Below are 19,329 nucleotides of genomic sequence, written 5' to 3'. Positions count from 1 at the left end.
AAAAATAAAACATTATTTTATGAAGCTGGAAATATGACATGGATGCAGTAAAGATAAAGCTGAGTTGGTCTTGTTTTTATAATCCGATCTTTCTTTAGTTTGATTCATTTATGGAAGGCAGAAGCGTATAGTTCATAATTTCTTTTGATTTGTTATGTAATTTGCTATTTAATGGAAGCCTGACAGTTTTACGTGGAGAAATGTCTTTCTGGAAGGTACCTGGTCTAGGTGAGGCTAGACTATTGCTATTATTCAAAAATATTTTGTGGCAGCTCTGGTGAAGAAAACAAGACAGACTGACCCTTTCTGTTCTCTCTCCTCATCACTTTCAAAAGCCTGCTTTCTCACACCAAGGTTCCTAGGACTATGTCTGATCTGTAACTTCTTCCAAACCAGAGATTTAAGTGACAGTTTTAGTTAGGTTTGTTAGTGTGTCCCCAAATTGATATTGTTTGCAAATATTTTTGCTTTGACAGTAATTGCATACTTAAGTTTGTGAAGGAATTTGGCGATTCCCATGGTATTCACAGGTCTGAATTGCGTCTCCTAGCAGATGCACCTATTACTTCACACACTGTTACCCGCTCTTGGTGACATTGAGGCTAACCTTGGAGTCACCTCCCCCGCTGCCACATTCTCCTTTGTCGTACCACCATTTGTTTTTCAATTTGTCCAAGAGGCCTTGTTCATTCAGTTTTAAAACTGCGAGGTTAACAGCATTTCTTGAAACGATAAAACATATCTTGTAAGAAACTGCACAGCTGTTAAGATGTTAGAAGGAATGAGGGTTTAAGCTCTTTTATAAGCTTCTCCCAGATGCTAAATAAACCTCTCATTTTGTCATCCTGCAGCCCCTTCTACCAGGCAATTGTAATTTCCTTCAAAGTATATTAAACCTATGATATCTGGTGCTATTCACTTTCACAGTTCATTTATTATCAAGTAACTGACATCAACATCAAGCAATTACATGAATTTTCTTGTTTGCAAAACAGTAATAAACTTGAATTTACTAGTAATTGAGAAAGAATTTTGTCTTGAATTCCCTTGCTTCTAGAATGTCAATGACCAATAGGAAAAAAATGAAAATACATTCCCAGAAGGAAAAATATAATTACACAAACAAATCAACAAATCTGCAACTAATTTTTGTGTACTGACTTCCTAACAAAGAGTATGGCTTAATTATTATTCCTTTTATTATTTGTATTGGTTCAGTTTTCTGGTCTGGAAGTCATAGGATGGTCAAAAGAAAGGTAGTAGCAGCTCTCAGGGAATTTATATTTGAATTCTGTGTTGATTTTTAAAGTCACTAGCTGCTATTTAGAAAACAGGATCATACATCCAACTTGTTTGTTTAAATTATATAATTAAACCCCAGGAAAATATGCTGCATGTGATATGGGCAAACAAACACTAGATTAGATTTCTTCCATGTGTATCTCTATAGGGGATAATGGTGGCATATTCTAATTATTTTCTAAGAGGATTAAAAAGATGTGTCATGGATTTTGCTTCCCATGTACTTGGTTTCTTTCTTGCTTTCAAGGTATGGGTTTTAATTGAACCATCAACTGTTTAAACAAGTTTTCCCAGAATTTAATGAAATGACTGTTAAATCTAGTGAGTGGCTTATATACTGAGCGACTTTGAGTTCAGTTTGGGCCATTCTATTTGATAATTGCCCAGTTTGGTGATTGATTAATGACAAATTAATTATATTTAATACTCAATTTATTATTATACTTAATAATTAATAATAAAATAAAAACAACCTCATGCTAATGGATAGCATTTGAACATTGATTTGCAAGTTAAATATCATTTAGTTGATTAATAAAATGCATTGTTTGTTTAACCACAAATCAGCCTATTAAAATATTTATTCTCTTAAAATGTGTTTGTAATATTTCAGGTAAATTATGTCCCTTTTCTAGTGTTGTAATGGTCTGATCCACTTGGAGAGTAAATATTTCCCATGAATAAACCACATACTTTGAGAGGATGGACACTTTCTAAGAGTTAGATTGCCATTTACTAAATGCTAATGAAATAGTTAGCTGTTCCCACACTCCGAAGTAAGTCCCACGCTAGTAGTGTAAAATAAGTAATATACTTCCTGAGGTGAAAAGTTATCAGTTTAATCAGCAAAAGGACCAGGCTGAAATGTAGGAATAAATGAAAACTCAGTGTGGCTAGAGACATCTATTTTTTAAAAAATACTGTTAGGAGAAAAGAATTGTTTAATTTTACTTTCCAAAGAAACTAAATTTGTCTTTCAGTGAACTGAAACTAACAAAAGTTTTCTATTTTGGAGAAAATTGTTTTTATAATCCATTTTATTTTAGTCTTAAACATTTCTATCAGATTCTTTTTCAGTAAAGTGCTATCCCAATTATTTTATATGTTGGTTTAGACCACTCCTTTGATAAAACTATAATCGTTTCATGAGAGGGTTATTTAACAGGGTTATTAGCCATATCCAAAAACAGTTTCACAGCACAATAGAAAACAAAAAAGCAAAATTAAAAAATGGATAAGGAAAACAAGGTTTATGTTGAGAAAATTGTTTGGAATAAAGCTTTCTACAAAGTTATTCTAAGACATTGTCTTTCTAATAACATCTAATAGGCCATGTAAAAACAGCTCAGTTTCACACTGCTATCCATATATGTGCATGTATGTATATCTATATTAGTCAATATAACACTCTTGACCAGTAGGTTAAGTCACTGCCCAGTTTACAATTAATCCACATTTTCTTGTGGTTCCTCAATAGAATTCACTTAATACTATCACGTGTAAAATGTACTTTCCATAAATGAAGGCACTTTGTAATTAATATTTAGGGACAATCTTTAGGATTTTGAGGACTTCTCTGATGGCTCAGATGGTAAAGCGTCTGCCTACAATGCAGGAGACCTGGGTTTGATCCCTGGTTCAGGAAGATCCCCTGGAGAAGGAAATAGCAACCCACTCCAGTACTCTTGCCTGGAGAATCCCAGGGACAGAGGAGCCTGGTAAGATACAGTCCATGGGGCTGCAAAGAGCTGAACACAACTTCACTTTCACTTTCACTTTAGGATTTCAAGATTTCTTTGCCTTTTAAAAAGGCTTGCTATTTTCTGTAATTGTCTGACTAAAGATGTAATTTCTTTGTGTAATCAGTTTAGGTCTAACTGTTTCCTTAGACTGCTATTTATAATACAGCACACACCACATCTGTAAGGACCATTTGAATATCTGCTCTACTTTATGGAATGCATCACGTTTACATATTATTAATAAGAATCATCAACTGACTTTTAAAATATACATAAAGTTACTTATGATGGTCTATAGTCCCTGGGGTCACAAAGAGTTGGACACAACTGAGCATGCACACACCTAAAGTTACTTTACTCAGTTTTCTAGATTAGATTAAAAACCATTTTTTATCCAGGTAAAAAGGGAAAGGAACACTGAAGACATAATTACAAGCAAGCCTAAGGAACTCAGAAGGAGTCAGGAAAATAAAGTACATAGAAAGCAGATCCTTGCTGCAGCACATTTTACTACTGCTTTGAAATTCCCTTCATACATTTCAGACATAGATTTTGAAATCTATGTCAACAAACTAAAATTGATGATGAGAATATTCTTGTCTTGGTTAAGCATTAGAGAAGTTGTAATAGTGATCTGCCAAGAAGATAAGAAAAAATAAAAATATTGAGGGTTATTTTTTACATTAATTATTCCCTTCATTCTATTAAATGCAGCTTTTACAGAATAAACAAATGAAATAAATTGCTTTCATTTAAAAATGGAAGGAGAGGAAGAAACAACAAGTGATCACATTGTTTTTCTAGCGATATAAACCACATTTGGGAGCCCAGGTATGTTGACCATGACCGTTTATAAGACTACAACAGGGCCTATGTACCATACTTATTTGCCTAGTCCGTTTATGACTTAGCAGAATCCTAGGTAAGAAAAACCCGTCTCCAGATAGCTTTTTCATAGTGGTGAGATGATGGGGAACACAATTCAGGGTTGAAACAAAAATGCTCACTCAGACAAATTCCAGGAACTCTGGAAAAATTTCAAGGGTTTTCATTCCTGAACTGTTGTTCAATTGAGTTTGAGATTATGAAATCCATCTCTCATTGCCCAAGGCTCTGGGACCCATTTTTGTTAACTAAACAAAAGCTATACAATGGGAACTAACAGACTTAAACTTTTCCATTTATTAATTTTGCATAAATTAATCTAATGCAAATTAAGATTTTCTTGTTGAAAGCGTGCTTAATTCAGGCTAAGATATTTATATTTTCCTCTCTATCCTCCCATAAGTAATTTATTATTAATCTGTAGATTTAGATATTTTTTTATGCTTACTTTATGCCTTACTCATTGTATTTACTTCTAGACCATAATTCTTATAGTTTATTTTCTTCTGTTAGTGAGATATTAACATTCATATAGAGAAAACTTGAAAGATTTGTTTAATAAAGTACTCATGATTTCCTGGATTTGAGAATATTATCATAAAGAACGGATATATAAGCTTTAGATACAGTTATTGTTTGTACACAAGAAATTTACAGTATATATAATTTCTAAAATAAAGTCAGCAATATTATATTTAGTCTAGTTAAAGCAAATTCAATTACATTTTACTTAGTAGGATGAATACTTCATTATTGTCTATGATATCAATAATATATGGGCTTAATGGATTTTTTTGTCTAAACTATGTAATTTTGCTAATGCATTATTATCCTTATAAAGAGGGATTCATTAATTATATGCACATGAAAAAGTCTCCTTAGTTTTAGGCCTGTACTCTTTTAACTTGAGTATTCTCTTCATACTTAATTCTCTATAAAATTTAAATATCAGGTGTTACAATATTCAGAATATTTACCTGAATGATGCTACAAAGTATTTTCATAGTCCTAGTAAATTTTAGTATTATGTGACTCAACAAGAAATTGTGTAAAATACCTTAGAAAATCCTTTAAAATCTGCAAAAGACATTGGTAGATAGTTTATGCAGGAAGAAGTACAAATCATATAAAAATGATTTACTCTTACTTAGAATTAAACTAATGTGAATCCAAGAAATGCAAATTTTTTGCTCTTCATATTAGAAAAGCTAAAAATAAGGATAATATTTAATATAGCCAAGGATTTAATGTTGTCCTGAAATTAGAATACACTGAAAATAGAATAGAAAGAAAATAATATGGTTTTATAAAACAAAAAAATCCAGTTCTTACCCTTGCAAATTATTAATAACAATTCCCCTTTGAGGAATCAATCCTAGGAAATAAATCAATGATGTTGACAAAGTAATATGATAAATGTTATAGCATGTTTATATAACAAAACATTGAAAGCAACTTACATGCCCAACAGAAAGGGACAATTAAGCAGATTTAGTGTACAACAGTAGTTTTCAATCTTGATTTAAATGTTAGAACCATTTATTACAAATACAGATGCTCAGGACTAACTTGCTGTATCAGAATCTTCTGACATGGTGGCAGCGTGTATACGTTTTTAGAAAGCTCCCTAAAGGATAGCACTGATAAGCACCAATAATCCATATGACTGAATGTTTAACAATCATTACAGGATTTTAATGACAAAGGAAATGCTCAATGTTGAGTGAATAAAAGAAACAAATTGTATATTCATTGTGATCTTAATTTTAGAAAAGATATATAATGTTTATATGTATGTGTATATATATATATATAAGTGCCATATATATTTTTATATATAATTTAAATATTTATTTAAATGCTATTTATTTGTATGTATAGATGTTAATGAAAGTCGCTATCTGTAGGTAGTAGGATTATGATTGATTTGGCTTGCATATTGCTCTTTGTGCTTTCCCACTCATTCAAAATTTTCTTCAATGAAAAGTGACACTTTAGTAAAGAACAAACAAAACTACTCTCTTAATTATTTTATAATATGCATATTAGAATTGTTTCATGCAAATTAAAATATATATTCTATTTTGGATCAAGAAAGATTAAGGAAGTTAGAAGTTAGAAATTTTTCTTAAGGATCTCAGAAAAGAATTCATTGTTTGACAGTATGGTTTGCTTTGGCTCACTTGGTTTTGTGTCTCTAGTCGAGGCTGGATGGAGAACATGTGATACATTTGGCTTCTACAAAGGTTCTACCTTATTTGAGGGGAGCAGGTCTGTCAGAGAGGTGTGAGTCTACCCACCAGAAAGGATCTGCGGGAGGTTAATGGAACTCTCAGTGGCCTAGAGAGAAGCCTTGCTGTTTCACAAAAACTACATAGACAAGGTGAATTTTTCCCCTTAGGACAGATTAAATGAAGGTGATTGTGACTAAACTTGAGTCCTGCTAAGTGGGCCATTATATATATATAGCTTTGTTTTTAAAAAAGATTATACGGTTGGAAGTTATGTTCTTTTACAAATGAACATTAAACTCTAAGAAAAACTTTTTTTCAGGGGTTTTAAAAAAGGCAATTAAAAAAAAAAAAAAAACTTCCATCATACAACATACTTTTTCTATCCTTCTTTTAGAAATCATGCTAAAATTGCAGGTTGAAAAACTCATCTGATTTAAATTTTGTTGTGCAGCAGGTAAGTATATGCTGAAGTTTTTCCAGGGCCACTCAATAGGAAAATACTAATTTCATAAAATATAAATAATAGCCAACTCTGTATAGATTAGTCATTCTGATATTTAAATGGCTGCATTCTCAGTATTTTAACAAGTGTTATGTACATGAAAGTTCATCCCATATGGAAGATGAAATAGGTAGACAGGAGCAAATGTCACAGAGGATTTGACTTTTGTGGTTTAATCATGTCCTCCTGTTCACTCCCCACTCTTACATAAAGGTAGCTAGAGGAAATTAGCAGGAAAACTGAGAATTTACAACAAATTCCAGAACTTTGTATACAGGCAGTTAATAACTACTTGAGAAAAAGAACTATTTTATTACTCAAAGAAATATAGAAAGTGAATAAAAATCAATAGGCTATCAAACAACTAAATATATCTGATTTATGGAAAAATATTTGTTTTCACAGTTCTACCCTTTATCTGCTATGTAGGCCTGGAAGACGAGCTAATTCTCAACATTTATCAATGTTCCACTGTTTTCAGTTTAACTTGTAGCTGTGCTCTCATTACTTTTCCCTCAAATTATTCCTTCCAGTAAATAAGCACAAGCCTTTTTTTGCTTCATTGGGTTTGTGCGCTCATTTCCAAAGGAAGAATTTGGGCCAAGTTGCTCTATATGTATATGCAGACATTTTTAGAAAAAATATTAAGTTTTCACTCCAGTTTGCCTATGTGATGACAGTTAAGGCTTGCATAAAATGGCACTATTGATCAATAATTTAACACCAAAATTCAGAGGGAAAATTATTTAACATGAAAAGACAATTCAGACCCAGCAGGATTTATAATGAGTATTTGAAAACCATTTTTGTAATGAGGGATTTCTTGTTTTTATTTTGGAGTCTGGATGACATATATATAATTAAGTTATATATAGAGAAATGTACATCATGAGAAACGCTGGGCTGGAAGAAGCACGAGCTGGAATCAAGATTCCCAGGAGAAATATCACTGACCTCAGATATGTAGATGACACCACCCTTATGACAGAAAGTGAAGAGGAACTAAAAAGCCCCTTGATGAAAGTGAAAAAGGAGAGTGAAAAAGTTGGCTTAAAGCTCAACATTCAGAAAACAAAGATCATAGCATCAGGTCCCATCACTTCATGGGAAATAGATGGGGAAACAGTGTCAGACTTTATTTTTTTGGGCTCCAAAATCACTGCAGATGGTGATTGCAGCCATGAAATTAAAAGACGCTTACTCCTTGGAAGGAAAGTTATGACCAACCTAGACAGCATATTCAAAAGCAGAGACATTACTTTGCCAACAAAGGTCCGTCTAGTCAAGGCTATGGTTTTTCTAGTGGTCATGTATGGATGTTAGAGTTAGACTGTGAAGAAAGCTGAGCACCAAAGAATTGATGCTTTTGAATTGTGGTGTTGGAGAAGACCCTTGAGAATCCCTTGGACTACAAGGAGGTCCAACCAGTCCATCCTAAAGGAGATCAGTCCTGGGTGTTCATTGGAAGGACTGATGTTGAAGATTAAACTTCAATACTTTGGCCACCTCATGCAAAGAGTTGACTCATTGGGAAAGACACTGATGCTGGGAGGGATTGGGGGCAGGAAGGGGACGACAGAGGATGAGATGGCTGGATGGCATCACCGACTCTATGGACATGAGTTTGGGTAAACTCCGGGAGTTAAAGTGATGGACAGGGAGGCCTAGCATGCTGCGGTTCATGGGGTTGCAAAGAGTCGGACATGGCTGAGCAACTGAACTGAACTGATAGAAATGTTTGTATTTCATATTTCAATTGAATGAAAAAGAACTGAACAAATAGAGTTAACACTGGGCTAGATTCCAAGAATTGTCTCTAAATTGTGTTCTTTGGGATTTGCATGACTAATTCCTATTTGAGAACTAGGCCCCAAGAATGTGATTCTTAGAAAGAACACTATTATTTTTTGTGAGGATATCTGCCACTGGTTTAGGTAGCACACTAGCTAGAGATTGTGATAAACAACAAAAAATTTTATATTTTAATATTGCAGTTTTTAAATGTAATCTTTACAAATATTTTATCCAGCCTGATTTCTTGATTTTTGTCAGTTTTAGGTCGCATACTAGAATTTTTTGCCCTCCTTTGGTCATAGACTTCTTTTAGAAGTCAATGAAAGCATGTATACTTCCTCAGGAAAAATACACAAACATGCAAAACTCAGACTGATACACAATTTTAGGGAACTGCATGGAAACAAAATCTGCCATGGCAAAATATATCCGGCATGTGGATTATTTCAAGATGAAAATAATCATGGCACAAAAGATACAAGAAGAAACTTTGATCTTCTTGCTAACTGCCTTAAGAATTGAGATAGTATTCCTCTGTTACAGGAATAGAGTTACCGCCAGGGATATCTGCAAAGAATATTGGCTAGGTAGGTATCATGGGGGAAACTCTTAGAGATCAGGGTCTATTTTGTATCCCATTGTCTCTGCCTGGCCCTGCAAACATTTGGTTCCCAAACATTTGCTTTTCTATCTCTATGTGAATTGCCTTCCTCTCTTTTGAAGTTCCAAACCTTTACCCACAACATCCTTTTTTGTCTTTTGCTGAAGATGGTATTTAATGTGAGGATGTGGGCCACTTTGGCTAGTTACTAAGTTTTTTTGGGTCTCTGCCATATATATATGTTATTAAACTTTTGTTTGATTTTCTCCTGTTAATCTGTCTCATGTCAATTTAATTTTTAGAATAGCCAGAAGAGCCTATAAGGGTAAAGGAAAAGTTATTCCTCCCCAACAGATAGGATTCAACTTTATTGGCTGAACACTACTCCCTATAAAGCTGCTGCAGTTAAGAGACCCTGGGGCACCTGACAAAAGCCAGCACAAGGTATTATTTGTTATCATGTGGGCTAGTCTCACAAATCTCTGGCTGCACGGTCTGTTGGAAAAGAGACTAGTTTTTCTCTTTTTGAAAATTAGATTAACAGGAGAAAATACTTGTGAGGCTAGATCCTTGTAGTTTGTGACTCTTGGTTTAAAGTTTTATAAAGTACTACCCTTGGTTTGTTGATCATTTTTCCCCAGAGATGGTCACTGATTTTCTTTGTCTTTGTCTTTTGTGTCATTTATTTTAAGGAGAAAACCATTGGTGTGATTAAGTTTTCCTTTTGTCTTGTTCTATGGCTTGAAGGTTTGGTTTTTATCCTAATGAGAAAAATCTCTCTGGTTTCTGGCATCCAAAAGGTACACATACCAGTGTTCATTTAGCAGCTAGTTAAATAGGCTGAGATTCTGAGCAGTCTCTTTGTTCAGCTGTGCCAGCTCTCACAGGGAGTTTTGTCACAAGGGGTCAAGTCTATAAGGGGCCTTTCTCTTCTCAAACTTTTTTGGCTATTTTGAGAGTCACAAAACATGGGGACTAAATCATCTATGGCTTTACTTCAGGACACCTGTTGTGTCCATGATACCATGTCTAGAAAGTTACTTCAGGGTCTTTCTATAAATTGGCTTATTGGTTTAAATCACTATTAAATTCCTACTCATCAGTGGTCCTCCTTCATAGATCGCAGTCTTTTCATGGTGAAAGGGCTTGCATAACTCAATGTATCCATGAGCCATGTCACGCAGGGTAATCTAAATGGATGGGTCATAGTGAAGAGTTCTGAAAAAGTGTGGTCCCCTAGAGAAGAGAATGGCAAACTACTACAGAATTCTTGCCATACAAACCCTATGAACAGTATGAAAAGGCAAAAAGATATGATACCAAAGACGAGCCCCTCAAGTTGGAAAGTGTCTGATAGGCTACTAGGGAAGAACAGAGAACAATTATTAATAGCTCCAGAAAGAATGAAGTGGCTGGGCCAAAGTGGAAATGGCACTCTGTTGTGGATGTGTCTGGTGGTAAAAGTGAAGTCCGATGCTGTAAAGAACAATATTGCATAGGAACCTGGAATGTTAGGTCCATGAATCAAGGTAAATTGGACATGGTCAAGTAAAAGATGGCAAGAGTGAACATTGACACCTTATGAATCAGTGAACTAAAATAGATGGGGACGGGTTAATTTAATTAAGATGATCATTATCTACTACTGTGGTCAAGAATTCCTTAGAAGAAATGGAGTACCCTCATAGTCAATGAAAGAGTTAGAAATGCAATACTTGGGTGCAGTCTTAAAAAGGACAGAATGATCTCTGTTTCCAAGGCAAATGGTTCAACATCACAGTAATCCAAGTTTAGGTGCCAACCAGTGATGCTGAAGAAGCTGAAGTTGACCAGTTTTTGTAGTGATCTACAACAATAAACTGTAGAAAATCCTGAAAGATATGGGAATACCAGACCACCTGACCTGCCTCTTGAGAAATCTGTATGCAGGTCAGGAAGCAACAGTTAGAACTGGACATGGAACAACAGACTGGTTCCAAACAGGAAAAAGGAGTACGTCAAGGCTGTATACTGTCACCCTGCTTATTTAACTTCTATGCAGAGTATATCATGAGAAATGCTGGGCTGGAAGAAGCACAAGCTGGAATCAAGATTGCTGGGAACAATATCAATAACCTCAGATATGCAGATGACACCACCCTTATGGCAAAAAGTGAAGAGGAACTAAAAAGCCTCTTGATGAAGGTGAAAGAGGAGAGTGAAAAAGTTGGCTTAAAACTCAGTGTTCAGAAAACGAAGATCATGGCATCTGGTCCTATCACTTCATGGGAAATAGATGGGGAAACAGTGGAAACAGTGTCAGACTTTATTTTTTGGGGCTCCAAAATCACTGCAGATGGTGATTGCAGCCATGAAATTAAAAGATGCTTACTCCTTGGAAGAAAAGTTATGACCAACCTAGATAGCATATTCAAAAGCAGAGACATTACTTTGCCAACAAAGATCCATCTTGTCAAGGCTATGGTTTTTCCTGTGGTCATGTATGGATGTGAGAGTTGGACTGTGAAGAAAGCTGAGCGCCGAAGAATTGATGCTTTTGAACTGTGGTGTTGGGGAAGACTCTTGAGAGTCCCTTGGATGGCAAGGAGACCCAGCCAGTCCATTCTGAAGGAGGTCAGCCCTGGGATTTCTTTGGAAGGAATGATGCTAAAGATGAAACTCCAGTACTTTGGCCACCTCATGTGAAGAGTTAACTCCTTGGAAAAGACTCTGATGCTGGGAGGGATTGGGGGCAGGAGGAGAAGGGGATGACAGAGGATGAGACGGCTGGATGGCATCACCGACTCGATGGCCATGAGTTTGGGTGAACTCCGGGAGTTGGTGATGGACAGGGAGGCCTGGCATGCTGTGATTCATGGGGTCGCAAAGAGTCAGACACGACTGAGTGACTGAACTGAACTGAACAACACCTTCTAGAACTAACGCAAAAAAAAAAAAAAAAAAAAAAAAGATGTCCTTTTCATCATATGGGATTGGAATGCAAAAGTAGGAAGTCAAGAGATATACCCAGAATAACAGGCAAGTTTAGCCTTGGACTACATAATGAAGCAGGACAAAGACTAACAGAATTCTGTCAAGAGAACATGCTGGTCATAACAAACACCTTTTTCCAACAATCCAAAAGATGACTCCACACATGGACATCACCAGATGGTCAATACAGAAATCAGATTGATTATGTTCAAGATGGAGAAGCTCTATACAGTCAGCAAAAACAAGGCCTGGAGTTGACCTTGTGTCAGATTATGAGGTCCTTATTGCAAAATTAGGCTTAAATTGAAGAAAGTAGGGAAAGCCACTAGGTCATTCAGGTATGACTTAAATCAAATCCGGTATGATTATACAGTGGAGATGACAAATAGATTCAAGGGATTAAATTTGGTAGACACAGTGCTTGAAGAATGATGGATGGAGGTTCATAACACTGTATAGGAGGCAATGACTAAAACCATCCCTAGGAAAAAGAAATGCAAGAAGGCAAAGTGGTTGTTTAGAAGGCTAAATGAATAGCTGAGAAAAGAATAGAAACAAAAGGCAAGGGAAAAAGGGAAAGATATACTCAACTGAATGCAGAGTTCCAGAGAAGAGCAAGGAGAGACAAGAAGGCCTTAAAAAAAAATGCAAAGAAACAGAGTTAAACAATAGAATGAGAAAGACTAGAGATCTCTTCAAGAAAATCAGAAATATCAAGGGAACATTTCATTTAAGGATGGGCACAATAAAGGACAGAAATAGTAAGGACCTAGCAGAAGCAAAAGAGATTAAGAAGATGTGGCAAGAATACACAGAAGAAGTATACAAAAAAGGTCAAAATGACCCAGATAACCACGATCGTGTAGTCTCACCTAGAATTGGGCATCCTGGAGTGTGAAGTCAAATGGGCCTCAGGTAGCAATACTATGAACAAAGCTAGTAGAGGTGAAGGGCTTTCCAGGTAGTGCTAATGGTGAAGAAACCCCCTGTCATTGCAGGAGATATAAGAGACAGGAGTTTGATCCCTGGGTTGGGAAGATCCCCTGGAGAAGGGCATGGCAACCTATTCCAATATTCTTGCCTGGAGAATCCCATGGACAGAGGACTCTGGCGGGCTATAGTATATGGGGTTGGAAAGAGTCAGACATGACTGAATCGACTTACAAGGCATGAACAGTAGAGATGAAGAAATTCCAGCTGAGCTATTTAAAATCCTAAAACCTAAATCCTAAAACTCAAAATGCTACACTCAATGTGTCAAGAATTGGGAAAACTCAGCAGTGGTCACAGGACTGGAAGAGGTCAGTTTTCATTCCAACCCCCCAAAACAGCAATGCCAAAGAATGTTCAAACTGCCATAGAGTTGTTCTCATTTCACATGCTAGCAAGGTTATGCTCAAAATTCTTCAAACTAGGCTTCAACAGTATATGAACTAGGAAATTCCAGGTGTTCAAGCTGGATTTAGAAAATGCAGAGGGACCAGGGATCAAATTGCCAACATTTGTTGGATCATGAAGAAAGCAAGGGAGTTCCAGAAAAAACATCTACTTCTGCTACACTGACTGTGCTAAAGCCTTTGTGTGGATCATAGCAAACTGTGGAAAACTCTTAAACAGATCGGAGTACAAGACCACCTTACCTGTCTCCTGAAAAATCTGTATGCAGTTCAGAAGCAATAGTTAGAGCCTCACATGGAACAACTGACTGATTCAAAATTGGGAAAGATGCATGACAAGGTTGTATATTGTCACTCTGCATATTTAACTTATATGTGGATTACATCATGTGAAATTCTGGGCTGGATGAATCACAAGCTGGAATCACGATTGTCAGAAGAATATCAACATTCTCAGATATGCAGATGATATCATTCTAATGGCAGAAAATGAAGAGGCACTAAAGAGCCTCTTGATGAGGGTGAAAGAGGAAAGTGAAAATGCTGGCTTGAGACTCAACATTCAAAAAACTAAGATCATGGCATTCAGTCCCATCATTTCATGGCAATAGAAGGAGAAAAAGTAGATTCAGTGGCAGATATTATTTTCCTGGGCTCCAAAATCACGGAGGAAAGTTACTGCAGCCATGAAATTAAAAGATGCTTGCTCCTTGGAAGGAAAAATATGATAAACCTAGACAGCATATTAAAAAGTAGAGACATCACTTTGCTGACAAAGGTCCGTATAGTCAAAACTATGGTTTTTCCAGTAGTCATGTACAGATGTGAGAGTTGGACCATAAAGAAGGCTGAGCACCAAGAATTGATGCTTTCAAATTGTGGTGCTTGGAGAAGACTCTTGAAATCCCCTTGGATTGCAAAGATATCAAAGCAGATAATCATAAAGGTGATCTATCCTGAATATTCATTGGAAGGACTGTTGCTGAAGCTAAAGCTCCTATACTGTGGCCACTTCATGAGAAGAGCCGACTCATTGGGAAAGGTTGAAGCAAAAGGAGAAAGTAGCAGCAGAGGATGAGGTGGTTAGATGGCAGCATCAACTCAATGCACATGAATTTGAGCAAACTCTGGGAGACAGTGGAGATAGAGGAACCTGGAGTGCTATAGTCCATGGGATTGCAAAGAGGTGGACACAACTTAGCAACTGAACAGCAAATGGCAGTAACATCAATGGCCAGATGATGGATCTTTTGAATTGGAAAAGCTTCTAAATTGGTCAATATTTGCAAAGCGCTCATCGTAGATAGGTGTATTACTAGTATCTATGGAAAGACCAAATTAAAAGTTGGATGCAAAGAAATATAACAGCTAACCTTAAAAAGGTCTCTTAGTTTTAAAAATATAAGAAAATCTTATAATCTTACTAAAGGATATTCTCTAGACAGGAAACACAAAAATGGTGTATAAACTCGAACCCAAAACAATAAAGTAAATGGCAACGGGATCATACTTATTAGTAATTACCTTAAACGTAAATGGGTTGAATGCCCCAACCAAAAGACAAAGACTGGCTGAATGGATACAAAAACAAGACCCCTACATATGTTGTCTACAAGAGACCCACCTCAAAACAGGGGTCACATACAGACTGAAAGTGAAGGGCTGGAAAAAGATTTTCCATGCAAATTGGGACCAAAAGAAAGCAGGAGTCACAATACTCGTATCAGATAAATTAGACTTTAAAACAAAGGCTGTGAAAAGAGACAAAGAAGGTCACTACATAATGATCAAAGGATCAATCCAAGAAGAAGATATAACAATTATAAATATATATCCACCCAACATGGGAGCACCGCAGTATGTAAGACAAATCCTAACAAGTATGAAAGGAGAAATTAACAATAACACAATAATAGTGGGAGACTTTAATACCCCACTCACACTTATGGATAGATCAACTAAACAGAAAATTAACAAGGAAAAAAAAAAAAAAAACATGTATCTATAAAGTTCACTAAAGCAAAGCACAGTAAAATGAGGTATGGCAATAAAAGGCGTTAAATTTATCAAATAAAAAAATAAAAAATAAAAAAAAAGTATTTATTATGGATAATACTGAATATAATCAAATGTAAATAGAAGCATGAGAAGAAACCCAAGGAAACCCATGCATCCTTCATTCAGATTCCTTCTCCACTAATCATTAATGACATGACTTTGAACAAATTAACCAAACCCAATGAATTATCTTCATCTGTTGTATGGTAGTAAAATGCTCTCATGTTTTGCTTAATTTGAGACTTAGACAAAAATGAAAATATTACACTATAAACAACTGGCACACAACCTGGTGCTTAATAAAAGTTGATGGCAGTGCAAAAAAGAAAAAAAATATAAGAAAATCTTTTCAGGAAGCTTATTAAATTCATATTCTAAGTGGGTCTTACAGGTGCTAATAAAAACATTATTTATTAATAAACAAATGGAAGGGAAAGAGTCTCTTTTTGGGAAAGAGACTCTTCCCAAAAAGAAAAAAATTCTAAAAGAGTTGTTAAATAATAAAGTAAATAAAACAAATAATGAAAGTGGGAATAAAGAGGAATCAGAAAGGGAAGAGTCATGGGACTAATCAAAGCAGAATGAAAATCTTTAGATGGTTGTTAAGAATTGGGATAAATAAAATGAGCATTTGTGGGATCAAAACAAAGGTTTTATAATACAGTACTACCTAAGATTGTGTGAGTCCAAAGGACCCCATATTGGTTCTCTCCAACAGTAAAGATCCCAAACAAGTCTACTCTAATTACTTCAGTTTAGATAAATTTTAAAAGCTGGAAGGAAAAGATTAAGAAGACTGAGGAAACTGAGAAAACTGCAACTGTTTCGGGGCAACAGTTAGGCCAATTAATCGAGTTAAATATTGACAAAAAAGCCTTGGTCCCTTGGGTCTATCCCTTACTGGGGTCATCAGAACCTTTATATAGGAATGAAGCAAATGGCTGGGGGATAAAAAGTTTCTGGGACTCCTTGTAAGACTGAGACTTGTTGATGGCATTTTATTGGAAGCTAAGGTTACAGAACTGATAGAACTGAGATGGAAATTTATTAAAATTTATGTATTTGAGTGGACTTTGTGTAAGATGGTTGCATTTCTTTTGCCTTGATGATATTGTAGGGATGAGCATGTTGTCTTCCTTTGCCTGGTTTTGTAAGATGGGGCAGGTAAACCCATTGTTTAGGGAGTATTAATTGAATAAAGGAAGCTGATAGTGCTGAGCTCACATAGTATGAGATGGAAACCCAGAAACTGGGCACTGATATTTAGGGGCTAAAAGAAGCAATAGTGGAGGATTTTGCCCCGAGAGTGAACTGGTATGTGGAAGTGCTCTCTCACAGGAAATCTAATTCACATCCTCCTTAAAGACTTATCAAGGACAAGTATATGAGTTTTTTCCACAAATAGTAAAAAGCCTTAACAATCTGAGCATAAATAATTTTTTTCCAATTTTTATTTATAAATTAGTGAGTTTGTGATATACCTGATTCATGACTTAAGTTTTACAGTGAAATCTATGAGAGTTCAGGTTGTGTTTATGTTTATGTATGTGGATTATTGATATGGCATTTTTCTATCTCCAAATGATATTATCAAAATTAATTTGCAAAAGAGCTCTTTTTAATTGCCTTAAAACTAAGTGCTTAAGAATTAAATATTTCTAAATGTAGTAGAAACTAACCCAAATGTTTTCCAGTGTACCTGATTTAAGATTAATCTTTGATAAGTAAAAGCAAGTTTAAGCTTGTTGGTTTAAGTAAATAGGCCTATCTCAAGAGTTACCAGCATTAATTGTAGAGCTTATATTCTACTAGGTTTCAGTTCAGTTCAGTTCAGTCGCTCAGTTGTGTCCGACTCTGCAACCCCATGAATCACAGCATGCCAGGCCTCCCTGTCCATCACCAACTCCCGGAGTTAACTCAAACTCATGTCCATCAAGTCGGTGATGCCATCCAGCCATCTCATCCTCTGTCATCCCCTTCTCCTCCTGCCCCCAATCCCTCTCAGCATCAGGGTGTTTTCCAGTGGGTCAACTCTTTGCATGAGGTGGCCAAAGTATTGGAGTTTGAGCTTCAGCATCAGTCCTTCCAATGCACACCCAGGACTGATCTCCTTTAGGATGGACTGGTTGGATCTCCTTGCAGTCTAAGGGACTCTCAAGAGTCTTCTCCAACACCACGGTTCAAAAGCATCAATTCTTTGGCGCTCAGCTTTCTTCACAGTCCAACTCTCACATCCATACATGACCACTGGAAAAACCATAGCCTTGACTAGACGGACCTTTGTTAGCAAAGTAATGTCTCTGCTTTTCAATATACTATCTAGGTTGGTCATAACTTTTTTTCCAAGGAGTAAGCATTTTTTAATTTCATGGCTGCAATCACCATCTGCAGTTGAAGCCCCCAAAAATAAAGTCTGACTACTAGGTTTACCACAAGTTAAATACATTCAGATATCTCTGTTACAAACTTTGTCAGCAAAAAATGATAAATTTGTATGATAAAATTTTCACAAGTAATTAAATAAGTTTAAATGAAACAAAAGTTTTTAGGTGAAATCTTTAATAATAATTATGTTTTATGGCATAGCTACTTAAAAATAGTTTCCTCAAATTTGTTTTGGTAACTTGAAGCTTTAGAGTTTTGCTAAGTTAAATGATGGGAATTTCTGAATGTTTAGATCATTTCCAGAGAAGATAAAATGCTGAAACATTAATTGTTAAATAAATCTATTTTTTGTCTTCTTATTACAGAGAACTAAAGATATTTGGGTTTATTAAAATGTGTCATGGATCACACTGAAAAAAATTATGCTTTAAGGGAGTCTTATTAAGAGATAAAGTTTTCTTGGAATATTTGTATATATATGTATTTGCCTTTGAAATATTTTATTGTCACTTTGGTTAAGTGAATAAGTATTGCTTTACAGTGACCTATAATCGTATTTGTCCAAGTGATTTAAAATATTTTGATAACTTTGACAAAGTCTCCCAAATCAAAATTCTAAATAAAGTCCCTTTGAGCCTCTACTTAACTTTGAGATGTTTCATAGGGCCCCTGAAACATCTCAAAGAGAGATACTAAATTAAAAACATTGTACATTAAAGTATATGGAAACCATTGTTAAACGAGCAATGATAAATCTTAGGTGTATCGTGTGGGTAATACAGGTGTTCTAGAGGTTATATGAAATTCCTAAAATTCAGATATGTCCTGGTATGTTATCAGTCATATTTTTAGTTATTGTCTTAAAATGTTCCATGTCACAGAAATAGACAAATTTCCATGTCAATTGCATTGCAATTAGATCTTTAACCATGTGATTTTAAGTTTTTGTCATTCATAGATAGTTTTTGTTTTACTAAAATGCTCTTAGAAAATGAAGATGTTCATAGAAATGATTTTTGGACAAATATAAGTTTGTGATAACTTTTAGATCACGACACTAAACTGGTAAGAGATTATAGAATTCTAATGAAAAACTTAATGGCTTCATAAAACTGTTAATAAAAGATCAAGATCAATAAGAATTAATTATATGGAACTGAATGAACTGATGAATATGATTTATAATTTTTATAACTTTTTATCTGAAATATTACTGGCATTTTCATCATTGCTTTCCAGATACAAAGAAATATTTCCTCTTCTATTAACTATGACTTATAGCAATTTGGCAAATTGTACCAATGTAAAAAGAATTGAAACATCTTTTTCTTCCTACCTGATCCCATCAGAATTTAGAAACTCTTAGTGAGTATTTTTATATTTTTTTACATACTATAAAAATACTATATTTTTTTACATGCTATATATTTGTTTACATACTTTCACTAAGAATTTG

At 35.2% G+C, this 19,329-nt stretch overlaps 1 protein-coding gene across 4 annotated transcripts in view; it reads right to left on the bottom strand.

The window, feature by feature from the left end:
- The window catches only part of GRIA4 (glutamate ionotropic receptor AMPA type subunit 4), a 686,576-nt gene that overhangs the window by 14,883 nt on the left and 652,364 nt on the right, over positions 1-19,329 (bottom strand). For 2 of the 4 annotated variants that reach the window (XM_070384348.1, XM_070384349.1), the window contains exon 15: positions 608-722. The exons of the other annotated variants lie outside the window; for them this stretch is intronic. In XM_070384348.1, the coding sequence (XP_070240449.1) occupies positions 608-722 (115 nt within the window). The remainder of the gene's footprint in view (positions 1-607; positions 723-19,329) is intronic. 4 annotated transcript variants of the gene reach the window in all.

This window comes from Bos mutus, chromosome 15, assembly GCF_027580195.1.
Source record: "Bos mutus isolate GX-2022 chromosome 15, NWIPB_WYAK_1.1, whole genome shotgun sequence".
Taxonomy (NCBI): domain Eukaryota; kingdom Metazoa; phylum Chordata; class Mammalia; order Artiodactyla; family Bovidae; genus Bos; species Bos mutus.
This window is presented reverse-complemented; position numbering and strand designations above follow the sequence as displayed.